The following is a 20,925-nucleotide window of genomic DNA, read 5'->3' as shown; positions in this document are numbered from 1 at the left end:
CACAATGGGATGGAGCCAGCAGGAAACTAATCAAGCAATGGTATACAAAGGGGACACAGGATATCTCAAGTATGTCATCCAGCAACCACACTGCAGCCTTGGGACTGATAGCAACAGCCCTCCATTGGGATAGCAGGGAAGGGTCAGTTTCCCAGGAGCCAAAACTCTTAATTCCTTCTGGCCTTAGCCCTAGCCCCAGATCACAGCTTGCCAAGTCTGCTCCTGGGCAAGGACACAGAACTAGCGTTGCTTTGTCCTTTCATCTGGGCCTCTAAGAAAGGGGCCTTGGATTGGCCTAGCCCCCAGCAGCACTCTTTCTCAAATTTATGACTCTTCTGTAATTGTTATTGTTACACACACACACACACACACACACACACACACACACGTACGTGTGCGCATTGAACCCATTTGTTTTGCTCTTATGTATATGTGTTTAGAGATGACCACAGGGTTATATAACTTATCAGAGGGCCTGTCTCTGAAGAAGGCTGATCTCCTTCTCTTAATAGCCATTGCTGGCCTATAGGTCTTCATTGGGGTGGGGCCCTGTGAAATTTCCCTACATGTATTGGCATGTGAACTAGAATTATCATAGGCCAGGTTTTCTAGCACATCTAGAAGATACCACATAGCAATACATGTCCTGGTCTTTTGGCTCTCAAAATGGTTCTGCCCCTCTTCTGAGGTTGCCTGAGCCTTAGGTATAGGGTTCTGTTATAGACATACCAAATGAGGCTAAGCACCCTAAGAAAACATTACACATCGCCCAGCCCTGGTCTTACATTCTTTCTGGCCCTCTTCCATGATGTTCCTTTAGCATTGGAGGGGACAGTATAACCATAGGCTTAAGCATTCTACCCCACTTTTCAGGTGGTCTGCTTTCTCAATTCTCAGTAAAGTTCAAAAGTCAATAAACATATTCAACCTTGATTTCTATCAAAATTAAAGGGTTTTATATGTTCTAAATACAGGTTTCTTTAAAGAGTATTTATTGGCTGTATGAAGTGCTGAAGAAGCATCGAGTATGGCTAAGCATGTTGGGATGACCAGTTGTGTTAAGCTGCATGTCTCTGAATATGTACTTCATGTATCTATTACATCAACAGCCTTTGGGAGAACACTGGTGCTCTGTCATGGATTGGGCGGTCTAATTAAATTCCTTTATGTACTCACTTTCTTTTATTGCTTTTTAAATGTCTAATGGACATAATGGCCAAATAAGCATTTTTAACCAATTTTTGTTAAGGCTGTGATAAGTTTTCTTGTTTCATTTATTTCATTTTTACCATAGCATCTTCAATAGAGTAACAGAAATATTACGAACAAAATTGACTAACATGTTTTTTTTAACGTTGTGATTCCTGGTAAGTACGTCACACTCTCAAGCATGATGGGGCAGCACAAATTGGACGTGAGGGTTAAAACAAACAAAGAAACAACAGAAACAGAAGAAAGCTCAAAGTTGGGAGGGAGGATTTGGGGGAAGGTATGTGTGAATATAATAAAAGTAAATTGTATGCAATTTTAAAAGAATTAATAAAAATGTTCTTTAAAGAAACAGTTAACTGCATGATAAAATGATTTTTAAACTAACATTCTTAAATACTAAGATTTGGATGAATGTAGAGACTGCCTGTTCTGTTGCCACTCGGGTCTCACACTGAAGACAGTTTATTTTACCAGTAGTGCTTCACTTAGGCTTTGACAGAGTATTTAAAGGTTAACCTGGGTTGTCTCTGTGTGTCCCTGTGCAGCACCCGTCCTTCCTGGAGCTTACCAGCAGAGCCACTCCCAAGGCTACGGGTACATGCACCAGACCAGCGTGTCGTCCGTGAGGTCAATGCAGCATTCAGCAAATCTAGTAAGTGCCGATTTCAAACATTCCTGCAGCCTGCGAGTTTAGCTCTGTGGGAGAGTGCTTGTGTGGAATGTAAGGTTCTTAGCTCACCTCCCAACATTGGGAAAAAAGAACCCAACAATGACATGGTATTACTATTTATATAGTCCATTCAATGGAAGCAAAACTATTACAGAGGTAAAATGATGAGAAAAATGACATTAGTAAGCATCACCTCAAACAACAAAACAAGCAAGACATCTGCCAGTCATGAGATCCCTTTTAGTTACTTTTATGTTATTGTGATAAAACACCATGACCAAAAGCACGTTATAGACAGAAAAGTTTATCTGGGGTTTGTTCAAGGTGTATAAGAGCCAATCAGGACAAAGAGGCATAGAGGCCGAAACAGAAGGCTAAGAGATCATATCTCAATTGCAAGCATAAAGCAGAGAGGCTAGAGTAGAACTAGGGCAAAGATATATTCTCCCAGAGTCAATCCGAGATGACATACTTTCTCTAGCAAGGCCACACCCCCTAACCTTGTCACAGTTAGAGATCAAATATTCAAATACCTTAGCTATGGAGAATATTTCTTATTTAAACCACCACAGCTTCCTAATTGTTTCCTCATAATTGGGAAAGATCCAATTACCGTCTTCATCCAAGCCTAAGAAGGTACAAGTATATGATGCTCGTGTTAAAAGAGTTAATACATTCATCCTAATGGTCGCAGTAGTCTAATGAACGAGGGCTAACAAAAGTTTCAATGTTCTGAGTAAAGAACGTTTGCCCAGAATGTTTAGGGTTCATCCTGAGACTGTATCCTTCACGCCTCCCTCTTATAAGTCTTGAAATACTCACCGTCAAGTTCAAAGTTCAGAGGGGAGGCTTGCTTTGTGGTCATTCTTGGTGTCTCATGCTGAAATTGCTTCAATGCTTAGATGCAGGCGACTATTCTGTAAGGAGGACAATCGCTTGCAGGTCCACTGTGTGCCAGCCACTTTCCTCGGTCTCCTTCATCTATGAATATTCTTGGCTTTGAGATTTACTGATTATTAATTTTAGAGAAACTCTTAGCCTTGAACTAAAACAAATATTAAAACATGATTTAAAAATTTTCACTAAAATAGAATTTCCTTTACATGTACCTCCAAGTCGAATGTTTATATAGGGAATTTATGGCCCTGTGATCTGAAATGTGTAATGTTTAAGGAAGTAAATGATTTTTTTAAATATATTTTAAGGGGGAACAAAAATTCCTAGCATTTAAATAGGGTAAGTTTACTTTCTGTGTAAGAGGAAGCCATTGGCAGAGAACCACTAAAGGCCTACTGTTAATGGGGGAAGGGGAGGGTTAATCTCCTTAAGAATGTGGGGAAAAGAAGAAAATCTATGTCATCTAAGGCTTCTGGGAGCTTTGTATGCGATCCTGGTGTTACTCCTATGAAGTCTATTTTTAGAGAGGCACACTGTTTTATTTATTGTCTTTTATTATTGTCTTTTAAAGTTAAGCCACTGTCATATTTTTCTGGATCTTTGCTTTGACCTTAAATACGTTTTTCTAGATGGACAAAATTAAAATTTATAGAATTAGGTGGTACACCTGGTTTACAGCTGCCCAAAGCTAGCAGCACGTGCAAACACTTGTACTCATCAGTGTGTGGTGGTTGGTTGGGGTCCAGATTTGTAGCTTTTACTACTTTGGAATACAATGTGCAATCACTTCTCTCTTTCTCAGAGGACCTACCGAGCCATGTACGATTACAGTGCCCAGGACGAAGATGAGGTCTCCTTCCGAGATGGTGACTACATCGTCAACGTGCAGCCCATTGATGACGGCTGGATGTATGGCACCGTGCAGAGAACCGGGAGAACGGGCATGCTCCCAGCGAATTACATTGAGTTTGTGAATTAATTCTTTCTCCTTGCCCTTTGAGCTTTATTCTGATGTATTCCAAACTCAACCTTTTTAAAGAGATAGATGACACTTTTCAAATAACTTGGCAATTATTTTACAACAATGTATCCTTACTTTGACAATTAGACACACAGGTACCAGGAGAAAGGAATTGACTTTCAGGCTGGAAATGGCAGCAGCCATAGTAATTCCTGTAAACAAAACCATTAGGTCTGGAGACCTGGTGCTGCTAATTGTGTTTGTGATTTCATTTGATTGGCTACTCAACCCTTCTGGGAAATGTATTTTTGTAGACTTTAATAGAGATGTCGATTGTCCCTTAAATGTAACAAATGTATGAAACTTCTTAGCTGTCACTTGGAACCATCCACAAGCTAATTCTCATAGTCCAGCAACACAGCCAATAATTCAAAAACTGTTCAGCCTTTAAATCATTGGGTAATTTTTAATTCAAGCAAAAGTCGCCTAATATAATAAATGGAAACAGTGGTAGAACGAGTCTGGTTAAAATCACATTGACTGTAGCCTTAGGGAGCCGGCAGGGAGCTTACCCTTTCCCTAGGCTGAGCAGGAACTAGTTAGTTCTCACGTGTTCCATGGTGTAGCCTGTCTCCAATTGCCTTCTGTGGAGCAGAGCATCTGCTCAGGTCCCCAGAATGTCAGGACCAGGTGACTTCCCAGCTTCTCTGCAAAGGGCAAAGTCCAGTGTCATCTGTAGCATTTCCCCAGTAGCCTCTATCCTGTTGCATGTCTCGTGGGCTTGAGCTTCTGTAACATGGCGGCTCCTTGCCCATCCTTGTTATGAAAGTCAACTGTATGGCCGGTCTCTCCCTGCCCCTCTTTCTAGTTGCCCGCTCATTGGAAAACATTTTGAAAAGTTGCTTGAGGCTTTCTTGCTGTATTACACTCTAGTTTCGAAAGACTCATGCCTTAGGAACTACATATATACTCTAGTCAATAGGAGTTTTGTGTATTTACTGGATAGCTTTCACTCACTTAATGCCACCGTTGATTTAAAAGTGGAGTGAATTGAACAGCATCCTATGTAAGAGAACATGCTCTATAAAGTGGCTGAAAACTGAAACAAAACAGCGGAAGTTTGCTCCACAATTAGACAATCTGGTCTTATAATGTGTCAATAAGTCTTCAGATGCTGGGGCGGAAATCTAGCCACCATATGTGTTCTTAAACATATGTTCCCTTTCCCCACCCCTGTTTTTGTTTTCTAAGTCACCTTCAGGATTAGATAAAAAAGTCATCAGTGATTTTTTTGGGGTGGTGGGGTGGGGTGGGGAAGGGGATCCAACAAATCGTCCACTAAGAAATGAATCAGTGTCTTGTTTTGAGTGAGTGTGCAGGACTCAAGATGTGTCTTAAACTTGTCTGGAATCTGCAGTTGAGGTCACCTGGATGTTGACACTTATCACAACTCTGTTTTTCTCATGGTGCCTCTTACTTGCAGCTGGGTGGCATTCATGTGGGCTCTGAAACTGAAGGGAGCCAAGTCACAAAAATGTAAGAGGACACTGGACTGTGAGAATATTTACTTCACACAGTATGTTCAAGGCAATAAACAAGGCAGCCACAACGAAAAAGCATTTGAATGAAATGTTTACGAGGCCGAACCCTAACGATGACTCATGGACACCTTTGGAAAGGGAGCCCATGCTTTTGGAAACCGTTAGTTTCATTTCATCAGATTTGCAGTTTTATTACACTGAGCTGCATCTCTGTGACACTGACAGAAAATTGAAAAGGAAAATTCTGCAAATTACTGGAGATTTTTCTGTTGAGTTTTTTTTTTATAGACTCATAAATAGCTCACCCAATTTCATGTGATTTAAGTAGTCAGTCATGATTAACCTTCCTAACTGCTTTTGTGTCTTGAACACATACCTACAAAGATAAACTTCACTTGCAATAATTTGCAAAAATCTATACACTAAAAACAAGGGTGATAAGCTGGCCCAATTATGTTATGCGTCTTTTATGCTTCCCCAGGCAGACCATGAATATGTGTGTGTGTTTGTGTCTATTTCTTTTTTTTTTAAGTAGTTGCTATTTAAAATGTCAAGATAAATGCAAGGCAGGTATGATTTTGATAATAGCATGTGAACGGGAGGCTCAACAGAAGCTGGCTTTGAAATGATGCTTAACATTTGCTAGTCCCCACAAGGTAGCTCCTCGACGGTTGACAGCTAATAGAAGAATTTAAAAATGAGCCCTTTAGAAATTGGAGTCAAAGAAGAATAAATGCCAAGCACAGAGAGCACACACGTCTTCCTAGCTGATGGAATCCAAGCTTGTCAGAAGCACAAGAAACTGCTTGGTACACTTCTCAAAGGCTCTGAAAACAAATGTATTTGGTTCATATTTCTCTTGAGAAAAGTTTAGCAACCCGACAACGCTTTTGCTCTAAGCTTTTGTAGTAGATTTAAGGGGAAAAAAAACATTTCTTGTTCTCTAGAAAGTTTTCTCTTTCTGACCTGTGACAAAATGAAGACTTTATGTCATAGGCAGCACGGTCCAGTTTGATCTGGTTTTCATTCTCCATGGAGGTTCCGCATTTTCTCATGTCTCTCAACCCCCACACAGCACCCAGGAATGTCTAAGCACAATTTCCACAAGCATCTTGTAAGGGGAGGGCTGAGATTAGTCCAGGTTCTCTCTTGCCCCTAGGCCCTTTGCTCGAAGGTGATGAAGGTGGTTTTGGTCACAGATCCTCTCTGCTGGGGTTCTGTAACACTCTAGGAATTAGGGGAAAACCTTTTCCATAATTGAGAGCAAGTGACACACCCACTTTTCAGGTTCATCCACCTCCCAGTGGAATGATTTCAGTCAAATGAGAAAGAAAATATGTTTGATCTTTAATAATACAGCTCATATAATACAGTAGATATAGTTTATACTGAAGTTACAATATAGATAGATACAAGATAGGTGCCTTTTTGATTATGCTTGTTTATCATTATGGTCTTGGAAAGGAAACCAAGCAAGCAAACTTCTGCATATTCTATAACAATATTTTATGATACATGATTGATATTTTTTATGGTGAGAATTGGGATGCCCTTGACAGAAAGATATTACAGGTGGTAGCTGGTTGTATTTTCCTTCTAAAGGTTTATAATATTAGAAAAATGCTGACTTACTCAATTTTTTGAAAAGGTTTTTTTTTGTGGATTTATATATAGTCGAGATATATAGCATTAAGTTTAGGTTTGGGGTTTAAAATACTTACAGTGAGCTAGATTAGTTATATTATGAGGCTGAATTCCCTGCATAAGATAAACTGTATGACTTGATTATATTTTAACTCTTTGCTTCTGATAATCTGTCCGTGGATGTGTTGCACTGATAATCCGAGTTATCATTGCATTGTTTGGGGGTGGTTCAACATGATGATAGAGCTTCAGTTAAGTAGGAAGCTATGTAGATGAATTTAAAGATGCTAAAAGTGAAAGTCTCTCTTAAGTATTCCATGACCCTTAGGACCTTTTGACAGGCGAGTAGCTGTCAATAACTGATGACCAAAGAAGTCAAGACGTTGTGTGAAACTTCTGTGGTCATTGTTCCTGGATGTATAAGACCACTACAGTGGTCATTCCTGGAAGGTTCTCTGGGCAAATGTCCCTCCCAATCTTCTGTATATCTACCAGAGCTCCAGAGCTCCCCATGCTTCTTGTGTCTGGTGTATTGTATCCTGGTTGCATAGCACACACCCACTGTTGTCATTATTGATTGTTAAAGATGATTTCCTTTAAAAGAAAGAGAGAAAACTGCACCGCAGCATTCTTCCTCCGTGTCCGTACAATGAATTGCCAAGCATTTTGGAAGTAGCACCAAGTGTGGAACAGGCATGATATTTGTGGAACTGTTGGCTTTTGACCTGTGATAAAAACACAAATTCGAACGATGCAGTTTGGCTTCTGTTTGCTTTGAAAGTATGCACAGTTGTGGCTTGTGATTTAGTTGTAGAACTGTACTGACTTTGAGAACATAATGATCTTGAAAGAAGTATTAAATGATTTTTCTCCCCAATGGAAGGGAATCACAGAATGATATACGGTTACTAGTATAATTTGGCTTTTGTTATGCAAGTTGTTAACACCAGCTATTAAAATATATTTTAGTAGAAATGCTTTAACTCATGTCTTTTTCCTCTACACTGTGAATCTTAAGCCTTGGTGGACCAGAGACACATTGTGATGTCCAAAGGACTAACCTATGCAAATGAGTTCACATCTTATATTGATGTCACAGTAAAGGTGTGGTGAGGCGTTATTTCTCCTCCTAAGGTACAACAGTATTGAAATAACGAAGGAAGCCCGGCCTCCCATGCACTGACTGCAGTCTCCCACAATCCCTTCAAGGTTACCGAAATCATTAGCACTTATGTAAATCAGAGTGGTATCAATTGAAGCTACTTGAATGATTCCGGGCAGAAAATGACAGGCATCTTGACTGGCTTTCATAAAACTATGTTCTCACATATTCTCTGTTCAGGGTGTTGGCATTCTGTGTCTTCTATCTGTATTTGTAAAGCCTTATGATGAATTGATTTCCTATCAACACACTCGGTTTGCTTAAATAAATTCAGGATGTAACACAATGGTTCTACTTCTTTGCTGTCACGTGCTTCCTCGGAGCACAGGTCATTGGGTATAGGGGTGCACTGGGCATTCCTCTTGGTGGCTCACATCCAGTCACATCAAAGGTTTATGAAGGCATAGTGGATTTATTTTGAAAAGCTGTGGAACTCATATATTCCTCCCTGAAACTAATACACTTTTAAGAAATAATAATAGTATACTTTTTACCCCACAGTATTTCTGATTTTTATACCTAAGTATTGCTGGAATGCATCCTAGTAGTTAACTTTTTTTCAAAACTGAAGTGTTCACTGGTCTGGTGTTAGTTTTCTTGAATTTGAAAGATGAAAGGAGCAACAGAAGCAACTTGGAGGAGGGAAAGGGCGCAGATTGATACTCTGATCTTTCATCAAAGAATGTCTATCATAGAACATAATTGCTTCTTTTCTCATGCCTCTGTACCATAGAACATAATTGCTTCTTTTCTCATGATTTTCTCATAATTGAAAAGTAAGGTAGTTCCAATTTTACCCTCATCTACATTTCAATAAATTGGATCTTGGCTTTATTGTGTGATTTTTAAAAAATCTCTGTCATAATCTTTCCAAAGTATAAACTGATAACTCTTGTACGTTGATACATTTAAAACAGGTCAATTTGAGAAGTTTTGCAGATGGCATTTGCTGATAGAGTAAACATTTCTACCAAATCTTGAATGTTCTGTTTTCTTCATAATCTGGAAGCTTGGGTATTATGAATCAAACACACTCATGATTTTTGAAATTATAAAATAAACAACACAGGTATTTATCTACATGAAGAACTTACTCTCCCTCCCTTCCTCCAAGACTTTTTTTTTTTTTTTCGATTTTAACTTTACTCTTTGAAATCTGGGCCACAGAGGAAATGAGTAACTGACCTATAATAATAATTTAGGTTTCAAATGTCTTATGTTTATAATTTTATTATTCTAATTTTAAAATTTGGGAAATTAATTGAAGAAATGAGGTGTGGTTGGGCACTGGATGCTTATGAAAGCAAATCTCTACAAATATATCCAGATATATTACACTGGAAGGCAGATGAAAGGAGAACTTTTATTATTTTCACAGAGTTTTGTGATGGCAGAAAACTGGATCAAATCCAAGTGTGAGCTCCAGCCTTTTCTTTCTGTAGTTCTAAGCAAAAGCCTTTGGCCTTTGTCTAGTATATTTTTTTTATTTGTAAGCAGTAGAAGTTTGATGAAAAGGAGAGAGTAGGAGAATGGACGCAGGGCGAAAGTCAGCGCTAGAACAGAGGGCCCAGGTGCTGACTTGGGTTTATGTCATGGTGTTTTGATCTTTGGAGTTTTCCCTTTAGTCTTGGAATAGTGACCGTGGGAGAGAATGGTAGACTGAAATAAAGATGTGAGTGAAATCTGATTGTCTATTTTTTCTCTTTGCTTGAGAAGAAGAGGGTGCCCCTGCATCCTCGTGTTAGTTTTGAGGTTGATCTTTCAGTGGACTACTTTCTGATTCTTGACTCACACTAGACACACTTTTTGTCTTTCTCCAGGGCAGTTGCCAACCAAAGGATGTCTGCTTATTCATGTGTGTTGTCACATTCTGTCTCACGTGACCTCCCTCATGGGACCTCCTCAGGTCCCACATGTCCACAGTTGGTTAGGTCAAGGTGATCCAGGAGGAATGCCGAAGAGCCTTGTCCATCAGGGCTAAGGGTGGAAATTTGCTTAGGTATCCCAAATATGTCAAAGTTTAAATAGAGAAGGTTGTTAACTGGCTATACTATTGAAAACTGTTAAGAATTTAGCTTTACTAGTAGATATAGACTAAGATTAGATTTGAGGGAGTTAGAGAATGCTAATTTCTTTTTTATTTGTTTTGTTCTTTGATTTTTCCTTTTTTTATTGATTAGTTTTGCTCTGACCTTTTCATACCTGCATATGATGCACTCGATTTACTCTCACCCTCAGCCCTCTTATCTCCCTTTTACTTCAGTCATCCCCCCCTCCTTCCCTCTGGTCATTTCCCTTACAGACATGCCTTTCTGTTTTGTTTTGTGACCCACCAATTTTAGCCAAGATCATGGTCCTGATTTGATTTTAACCATGATGATGTTTTGTGTGGTCACAGGTTCAGAACTGTCCATCAGAGACAGGGAGGCTGGGCCCTTGGCATACAACTGACCCTAGTGACTCCCCCAGAATTCCTCAGTTGCCAATAATTCAGCAGGAAAGGATTGGGATCCCTTGAGATCCTCCCCTATCCATAATTGGCCATTGACAGGCTCTCTTTTCATAAGGTCCAGTGCAGGCAGCTGTGACTTCTGTGAAATCATGTTTTCAATAGCTATGCCATGTGCTGAAGAGAGCATGTCTCTATATCTCCCTGCACTTATATTCTTTTCATTCTCCCTTCTATAGGACCAAGATATTCTCTGAGACTTAGATGGGGCTGTATAGAGATTCTGTTTAGGCCTTACCTTCTAAGCATCTTAAGCAACTATGAGTTTCTTCATTCAGTGCACAGAGAGACTTCTCTGATTAAGGATTATAGTAGCATTTGTCTATTGGTTTGAACAATTTAGACTACAGTTTGGTGCCATATGAATTTAGCTAAACAGCAGTGGCAAGGTCCCTCTTAGGGTCTATGACTCTACAGTGATCAAATTTTGACTAAGGTTACAGTACCAGGCCTGTATTCCCTTCTAATGTAGTTGGTTACCTCCATAACAGTGTTGCCACTATCACTGATTTCTATATGTTCAACCAAGTGTTGAATGATGGGTCAGCTAGAGGATTGAAGTTGAACTGTTTGCAGACATTTATTAAGAAATCATTCTTCCGTAACTACTCAGTGGCAGCTCTTGATGAAAGGGAGAATTAATAACTATAATTCACTCACTGTGCATTTACTTTTTCAGAGTTAAGTGTATTCAAGGCAACATTATCTCCAACCATTCAGCTTGGTAGTGGCAGACTGATACCAGACAACTAACTGCTTATTTCTGTACTCGATTGCTTAGAGTTGTATAGGGTGAGCTTTGGACATCAGGGAGAGCTTGGGAAACATATCCAAGTAGGGACTGTTTAACCTGAGCTCTGAGAGCTGTGTGAAGAGCTGACAGTTGTAGTCTTTGCAGCAATGGACACATGGGAAAATTCAGTCACTGGTGCGCAGAAGCAAAAATATACCAGCCTTCTCTCAAATTTTAAATAACAACGGCACATTGTTTTTATATTTAATAAAATTAAATCTTTGGTGGGAAGATGTGTATGAACTTGTGTGTTCACATACTTTACCACTCTAATTATGCCTTCTATTCATAAAAAACTTAGAATGCTGCTGAGTTAATTATATAAATGAAGCCTCACAGTCATGATATATCATTGTCTTAGTGTAACTGGTTATTGTATAGGATTCCCGGTAATTCTGTTTTCTCTCTGGATGGTTGTGGAAAGTATGTATTGACTGAACCCGTCTATAGTGCAAGCATTAATTAACATGCACTTCTGCCTTGTTTTAGAATGCACAGATTCTGGGACTGTCATTTATATCTAATGTACAGTATAAGATAGGTATGCCACATTAACTGGGCAATGCAGGGGAAATTTATTCACAATGCAAGAAAGTTGTTGGTATTTATTTAGACTCTCACCTGTCTCTAAGGTAGGTCATAGTCTACTTTTAAAATTACAGCAAGAATTTTGGATAGATATCTCCTTTAAAAGCCTGAAATTGTACTTGCATATTATAGGTTTTTACTTCTGAAATAATTGATTGGCCATATTTAATTCCCTTAATTAGTACCTAATTAAGAACACCTATTGGTATTTACTCACCTTTCCTGGTGTGTACATTTTTCTTTTAGAAAAAAAGGTTAGCTTTCAGACTGTGGAACAAAAAGTGATTTATGGGTCCCTACACCTTTGGTATTTATGGAAAAGTAGCTCTGACCTTGAAATGTCCCTGTTTGCATTGGAATGGCTAGTTCCATTTAACTTTTAAAAAGAGAATTTGAAATTGAGTTACATTAATTTTCCATACAATGTATTTTGATTATGATTTCCCCTCTCTCAACTCCTCTAAGATCCTCCCCGCCCCTGACAGTGTTCCATTGATGTTCCCCTAAAGCAGGGAGGAAAATAATTGCTCATCCACAGAGGACCTTCTTGTCCCTTGAAGTTCTCTGCAGTGGCACAGTTGTGTTCAGCAAAGAGCGATATCCCAGGAAGCCAGCGGCCTTTAATCAGGTGAATCTTAGTGAAGACAATTAGAGCCAGATTTCATGGTGTCCAGACACCCAGAACATAGAAGGGCAGGGTCTCATTTTCTGTTGGGACATATTTTCCTGTTTCACATTTAGCATAGAGGGATATCTCATGCTGTGGAAGTAAGACCCAGTCAGGTGTCATGGGCACACAGGCAAAGCCAAAATTGTCAGGAGGAGCCTACAGGATTCAGTATTGATGGAAGAAAGCCAGGGAGTTCCCCCTTTTAACTTTTAACTGATGAGCACTGAAGTTCAGTGATTTCCTTGGCCATGAGCATGGAAGGTGTCTTCTTCTTGTGTGCTATTATTTTTGCTTTGGCTTTGTACATCAGTGGGCAGTCAGGGTAGCCTAAGAATGGCTGAGTTCTGCCTTCTGTTGACAACATGATCTTAAAACATCCTGGCCTTCTGGTCCATTCTGAGACCTACGAAAAAGTTGATGGTGTTAGGTATTTCAGCTGCTGAAAGGGATGAGGGTGAGGGAAGAGAAATACATACGACCTCAAATGAACAGCAGGTCAGTTTCTCTTTATGTCAGCATAATTACGTATAGAGTTCAGTAGAATCTGACCAAAAGGTGGAGGAAGCAGTGGGGGCAGACACCACATGACAACAGAGAGACAGAGCCTCTTCATCAATTTTAGTCACCAGCCCGTCTTCAGCATGGTCAAATGTAGGTTCAGTGGTTTTACCAAAAGGGATATTCATGTTTTTGTGAAGTAATAGAGGCAGCTGTTATTATAACTCACGCTTGAAGGCTGCTGTCTATTGCAGAGTTGGTGTAAAGCTAATGGTGCATCACCCAGGCCTGTGACCCCCAAATGACTATTTTTAAGTCAAGCCAGGGCAAGAGAAGCTAGGACATTTATTCAGATTTTCCCTTTTTTCTGGACAATTAGTTATGAAAGGACCGTGGTTCTGCTTAGACAGGACTGCCTGCTGGAAAACTGAGTTGATTCCAGGGCATGTCATGGAATGAGAGTTTTCCTTGTTTTTGCCCTCTTCTCCCAAGAGTAGTTCAGTAGAGCAGACCAAGCTCTCATCTACTAGAAGACGAAACCTATGTATTTTGTGGAGTAAACCACACAGCAGCTTCATGTTAGCTCATTGCGATATAATTTCCATGCACATTTCTTAAACACCTATGCACAACCTCTATGTAAAATCAGCCATGTTCACACCTGCATCCATGTGGTAGATTTGGGGCCAACTGCCATCAACCACATCCTTCCCAGCTGTTTTTGGCAAGGTTTTGTTCTTCTTTTCTCTCCTTCCTAGATATCCTTTCTCCTTTATCAGAGAACATTTTATTTTCCTACTTATACCCTGAAATATTGTTTACAAGAATCTGATTATGACCGTATGCTTCATAACATTAAAAGTAAAATAAAAAACTAATAACAGTGAAATATTCAAGTGGGTATTTTTTTAATGTTTTCATTGTTTGATTAGGCTAAATTCCTTAAATCATTAAAAGGCTTTTCAAGGCAGAATGACTCTATAATTCTAAGGCTCTTAATAAAACACTGTTCACTTGTCATTTAGCAAGATTTACCAACAGAACAACAGAACCCTCCAGGGATGGACTGTTTGGCAGTTCATTTTCTGTCCCTCTGACTTCCCAGTGTTGTACTTTGTTGCCTGAGACAGTAAGCACTTGACCACAAGTTTTTAAAATAGATTTTTAATGTTTATGGCTAAATTATTCCCCCAGAAAATGTGTGTGTGCGTGCGTGTGTGTGTGTGTTTGTGTGTGTGTGCATTCTTTGCTTCTGTATGTATATAAATGGGTACATGTATGTGTGTATGCCTGTGGAGGTCAGGGGTTAACGTTGGAAAGCATCCTCAATCACTCTCCACCTTGTCTTTTGAGGTAGTCTCTCACTGAATCTGGGTAGAGCTCATCTATTTTGTAAAACTAGCTACCTAACAAGCCCCAGGAATCCTCCTGCCTCAGTCTCTCCAGGAATTACAAATGCCTGCTGTCACACCCACCTGGATTTTGGGGGGCATGTTAGAGATCACCTCAGATTCTTGTGCTTGCAGTGTAGGCACTTCTACTTAGCGGACCACATCTCCAGGTCTCCCACAACAAACCTTTTCTGATGCTGAATAGCCTGGTTTGTTTGGATTTTCATGAATGTCCCCTTTAATCACAGAAACTCCTTGGGTATTGTGCTAGTTAATATCATCGTTTCTGCATATAAAACTGTTGTCTGTTAAAATCAAGAGTAAATAGAACAGAAGTATTCTCTTGGGGAGAAGAGGGTGCAGTGAGAATTTGACTCTCATATCTGAGATGGTTAAATGAGTGAGGCATTAATAGGAAACTCAAAGCACAAAGAGGACAGAGAGGGCTAAAGCAAGGCCATCTTCTCCCCCTATCCCCTCCTCTTCCTTCTCCTGCTACCTCTCCTTTTTCTCCTTTTCCATCTTCTTCTTTTTGTTATTGTCACATATCATTAACATAACTCTAGACACTGGGAGTCTAAGACCCAGATGATCTCTTTGCTGGTTATTTGCTTCACTCCTTGCCTTATTGGTGGCCATCCTTTCCCTGTGTCCTCATAGTCTTCTATCTGGCCCTATCTGGGTCCTAATCTTTTGTTACAAGGGCACCAGCTGCATTGGTAGAGAGTCCATTCTTTTTTAATTTTTTTTTTTCGGAGCTGGGGACCGAACCCAGGGCCTTGCGCTTGCTAGGCAAGCGCTCTATCACTGAGCTAAATCCCCAACCCCGGAGAGTCCATTCTTATGATCTCATTTGCATTAAGTATTATAACTGGCCTTGGCAAAAGTGAAGATATTCTTGAAAGACACTTGCGTATTTTGATCTGATTACCAGAGTATTGCAACTACAGATCCCAAAGAAATCAGAATTTCTTGCTTGGAGAAAGAAAAGGCACCAGTCACGGAGGGAGTTTGTCTCCCAGAAAGGGATGAACAACTTTTCAGACAACTTTACAGGGTCAGACTAAAGATCATATAACAATGGGTCAATGGTGTGGGACACTACCCTTTGATTAGGACCGTTTAGATGTTCATATTTCTGTCTCTCTAAATTTTAATTACACTAAAGTACCCCAAAACTATGATGTTCCTGGATATCTTTCCCTCTATCTACATTTTCTTAATGACATTGAAGTAACCTCTCTTTCTGTCTCAATAGTGATTTGGCTCCTTTATTTGGTTTGTTAAGGATGGCAAGTTCAGTAACAATACACAGGTGCATAGGGTTGCATAAATCAGAGAGCTAAGACTGGAATTCAGGACATACGATTTCTACTCATAAGGGCTTCTTTTTGCCCCGCTCTACTCAGGGAGCCCTGCTTCACCGCTGTCTCTTCTCCTCTAACGCCAACACGTAGTGGGGAAATTGAATCAAATGTTCTCCTATTAGCCGCTCTAAATTGCTGCAACAAAGCTATGCTTTACAAAGAATTAGCTTTCCACCCACGTCGACATTGCTATTCTCTATACTGCCTACTCAACTCTGTATAAAGTGAATATCCTTTATCCAAAATGCTTGGGGCTCACAGTGTTTCAGAATTTCTAAGATGTTGGAGTATACGCATGTATATAATAAAATATTAGAATTGGATGCAAGTCTAAACACAACTTTTCACATTTACCTTATACATATAATATGCACTCGTTTTAAATAATGGTTTTAGTAAGCTTGTGTTTTAACTGTGACCTGTAACGATGTCAAATACCTGTGACATCGGCCTGAGGCATCTTGTTGATACTTAATAAGTTTTGAATTTGGCAACATTTCGGATCAAGGATGTTCAACATATCTATTCTAGATCAATGCAGTACAGAATTAAAAGCTTCCTTTGCATCAGTGTTGGTGAGAAACTATCCTCATTGTCTAAGCTTTAATGAGATCATTTGATAGAGTTTTATCCTCCATGCTGAATGACTGCTTCTCTGTGAATTGAAGGCTAAGCGTTTTTAGTGGTATAGAGTTGCTGGATCAGTTTGCTTCTCATTGCTGTGATAAACACTGCCACCAAAAGCAACTTAGGGAGGAAAGTGTTCATTTGGCTTTCACTGTCATGTTACAGCCCATCTATAGGGGACCCCAAGGCTGGACCTCAGGTAGGAACCCAGAGGCAGGAACTGAAGCAGAGAACACAGAGGAACACTGATACTGGCTTACTGTCCATGGTTTGCTCAATTACTTTTAAATGCAGTTCTAGAGATGGCACTGCCCACAGTGGGCAACAGACACTATTACGATGGGTATCTTGATCACAACTTGGCTGGATGGAAAGATATTTAGGAGATTAGTGGTTTACTTCTGGGTATGTCTGTGTGGCTGTTTGAAAGATGATTGGTGCGTGGAGTAGCAATGATGGGAAAAGACCTGCCCTGAATGTGGGCAGCACTGTCCAACTGAGTTATGGGATAGAACAAAACAGAAGATAGAAGAATTCAGCGGGCATAATCCAGCTCCCATTTTTCATGGTCAAGTGTGTCTATTGGTGTGGCCATCGTCTATGGCCACCAGACTGGAGCTTCTTCAGAAGGGGGAGTCTAGGCATTTAGCCTTGACCTGGGGTTGCATCTCTTCTCTCTCTTGTTTTGAGACTTTCCAGTTTGATGAACTAAGCATCTAAGGGATTTGCTGGGCCTTCATCATATGGACAGCCACTGTGAGCCTATCTACCTCCAACTGTTTATCCAATCCAAGAAATTCATGTTTGTAATTACACATATTCTATTGGTTCTATTTCAAGACTCCAAATACTATACCACAAGTGGTCCCCTGTGAAGGGTACTCATGTTATGAAAGAGAGCTTGCTTTCATTTTATCCTTTGTGGAATCATTAATTGGCCTGTAGGGAAGGCCACACACATTCATTAAGAATAGATTAAACATTAAATTTTAGCTAAGTATAATGAGATGGTACAAAATCACGTTAAGGCTTCTGAACATTTGGGTGAGAGGAGGACCTGAACAGAGTGGATTATATGATAGAGTGTAATTTATGTTAACGTGTTCAGTTTAAACTGATAGGGAGATCTGGTAGAATTTTATATGTTGTACTTTGTAAATTACCATTAATTTCAAAAGGGGAAGATTAGTGGTACATGTCGACCTTTAAAAATGCATAGCTAATCGGATCACTGATAGTTAAAAATGAGTAGATTTAATTATCTGAACACAAGAGGGCAGCTGTGTTCTATTCCTGAGCACTGTTTGGTGCAGCTTATTAGGAACAAATTGAATGTGTGCGCAATTAGAATGATAAATTCTGATTACAAAGAAATTTCTTATTATATGGATGTAATAAAATTATTTAATTAGAACCCAGTTAATTCTGCTTTATACCCCTCAAATGGTCACTGACAATGGTTGACAGGCAATAAAGAAGTGAATATCCTACTGATTAGTCTTGCAGCAGTGTCTGTGTTTACCCAGAACCTTCTATTAATGGCTTGGGAGTCATTTGACTTACCTGGATTGGAGTTGGGACTTGAAAGGAGGTATTCCTAAAGTGTTGAATAGTTTGTTACCCTTGGGCAGTATGAATATTCTGTGCAGAACTCAGCAACCCTATAGGATTAGACAAAATTCGTTTAGCTTTTGTGTCATGCCATATATCTTAGAAGATTTTCACTTTATGATATCATTGATAGCAATCATTTGCATTGTATCTGAAGTTTTTGCATGGCTTCTATGAACTGGTCCTATCCAATGATCATGCAGGTCCTAGGTGCTATGTTAGTGCAGCCTGAACAAGGGATGCCTAACATGCTACAGGCCTGAATATGTCCAGTTTAAGTGGCTGTACACTATGGTGGGGATCTGGGGAAGAAGTAACAGGACAGTAATGGAGCTGTAGTACATCACCACGCTTTAGCAAGAATGGTATTGGCTTGGGCAAGATGTATAAGTTTTGTAGAAATGGGAGCCATTGACCATACAGAGCCTCTCCCAAAGTATATGTAGTTAGCTAGTTACTAAATTTCCATAAATATTTATTACCTCAATGTGGTATGATGATGAGTGCAAACATGCATGCAAGGTTCCCTGTCAAGTCCTAATTCATCAGGAGTGATGTGGGATAGGTTGTGGTCTAAGTAAGTACCTAGATCACTGGAAGGACTCATTATGTTCCTAGGAGGAAGCTCCTTTGGCCGTGAGAGCATTTGTACAAGTGTCAGTTTGGCATGCTGATTTGACAAGTTCACATTGACACCAACAAATCCGGGAATAGGCCCCACAGGAAAGTCAGGACTGTGGTAGACAGTGCGGGAGACCTCATAGTGAGACAGTGGAACCACTGCTGGATCAAGATTTGTGCAGACTGGAATGTGGAGCGGGCTAGGAATTCAAGAGCTGTTTTTAGGACCATTCACCCAAAAACTGGACAAAAGAGTGTGTCCTTAGATCTAGGGGGTTAGCTGCAATCCAAGTGGCAGGGGAAAATCAAAATTTCATGTTCAACTAGCACATGTCCAGGATTTTCTAGCTGGGAAGACAGAATGTTGGGTCATTCCAAGCACCATGGCATGTGGGCTTATCTGGTGAGAGAGAACAGACAGGTGCCTAAGTAATGACACAGAGGAACCAGGAAAAGCATCCAGACCAGAGAAAATACCACCCATGAAACTGGATGTCATTGTGACTACATTCTAAGTGGTAGTTTGCTTTTCGTGCCAGGTTAAAGCAATCTTCTGGGTAATGGCAAGGGCTTTTATAGCTTCTGGTTCCCTCAAGTCTGAGAATTCTGACAAAATAATATGAACTATCTGACAGAGAATTGTTACAGAAGACTAATGGAAAAGGAGAGGCAGCTTTAACTCGTGTCATGAGATCATGTCGTCAGGTACAGCCAAGTTTCATCCCTGGGTGTTGATGGAATGTGGATATGTAATCAGGGAGTTACCACTGGGGATCTTTGAAGAATCGTGTTCTACAAGAGGATGTGCACGCTGCTGACAGGGAAAAGTCACAAGCTCTCAGGAGGAGAACACTGCAGCGACTACAGACAAACACATTTGGTCAAAGTTTGGTCCAGTCTTGAAGGACTCCTGAGCAGATGTTTCATGAGTACATCGAAAGGAATGTGTTGACTGCTGTAAGTTGTGGAGTCACTCGGGGCAAAGTGTTCCAAAGCAACCTCATCTTTTGTGAAAGGATGTTACTGATCTGGTGGAGCACATGTGGGAGACACAGCTCATGTGTTATGAAAATATGGGGCAAAGCATGGCCTGTCTCAGTGTCATCATGGAAAAGATAACTAAATATGCATGGTAATTAAGGAATTATTTCATGACTGGGAACCATTTGGAAACTCTGTATTAAGACTGGAAGAAAGACAGTCAGTTGACAATGACATTTGTGAAAGGCCAATATGCTTCTTATAGATACTAAAGTGTCTAGGAAGACAAGTGAAAACACAAAACAAATTAGGGCTGATCAGCACAGAGTTGTGAGTAGAAAGGAGTGATTTCCACAAAGTTCAAAACTGAAGAAAACGAGGGTCATTTTATTTACATGTGCATGTGTGTGTGCGTTGGTGGTGGTGGTGGTGGTGATGGTGATGGTGGTGTGTGTGTGTGTGTGTGTGTGTGTGTGTGTGTAGGGGTCAAAGGATAACTTACCTGATAGGATTATTTTCACTATTTGGAACCGAGGGGTTGAACTTGGGCCATTGGGTTGATGACAAGTACCTTTACCTACTGGACCATTTTGCCAGCTTGAGAGCTCTCCTGCTTTTTGTTCTTGATTATTTGGTACTCGGTCTAGAAACATAGAATCTATAAAACTATGAAAGGGGATACACCATCTGCACAGGGACAGATAGCTTTAGTTACAAGAACAACCAAGCCTAAGTCCAGCAGCCAGATCATAACATTTTTCTAAGCAATATAAAAGACTGTAGATAAGTGGAAGACATTCTTTTTGAATGGGAGCATTAAGCATTACAAATATCTTAATTGATTGCAAGTTTAGTAAACCTTAAACAAATCATGAAGAATTATTTTCTGAACCTAACAAAATAGCTTCTGAATGAATCTAGAAGCATAAACAAGAATGGAAAATTGTAGCCATTAAATTTAAGAGTTGATGGTTGGAAAGTTACTGTAGTATGGATGGATAAGTGGATAAAAATGGTTTGAGACAAATTTATTTCTGTTAGAAAAATTTAAATACCTATTGCCAAAATAAGCATCAGAAAAAAGCATAAGTATTTAACTATTCAAAATAAAGAGAATAAGACAAGTATTTGAAGATATTGAATAACCGCCAAGTTTATTGGAATGGGAGCAACCCAAAGTAC

General features: G+C 39.8%; 1 protein-coding gene across 11 annotated transcripts in view; it reads left to right on the top strand.

Annotated features, from left to right (window-relative positions):
* Window positions 1-8,373, top strand: part of Nebl (nebulette) — a 351,896-nt gene extending 343,523 nt beyond the window's left edge. For 10 of the 11 annotated variants that reach the window (XM_039095827.2, XM_063276524.1, XM_063276525.1 and 7 more), the window contains 2 exons: window positions 1,758-1,864; window positions 3,582-8,373. In XM_039095827.2, coding sequence (XP_038951755.1) covers window positions 1,758-1,864; window positions 3,582-3,758 — 284 coding nt within the window. In that variant the 3' untranslated portion in view covers window positions 3,759-8,373. The remainder of the gene's footprint in view (window positions 1-1,757; window positions 1,865-3,581) is intronic. The other variant, NM_001389243.1, reaches the window with a different exon arrangement.
* Window positions 8,374-20,925: the final 12,552 nt, after the last annotated feature.

This window comes from Rattus norvegicus, chromosome 17 (assembly GCF_036323735.1).
Source record: "Rattus norvegicus strain BN/NHsdMcwi chromosome 17, GRCr8, whole genome shotgun sequence".
Classification (NCBI taxonomy): domain Eukaryota; kingdom Metazoa; phylum Chordata; class Mammalia; order Rodentia; family Muridae; genus Rattus; species Rattus norvegicus.
Note: the sequence above shows the minus strand (reverse complement) of the source record. Positions and strands in the feature narration are given on the sequence as shown.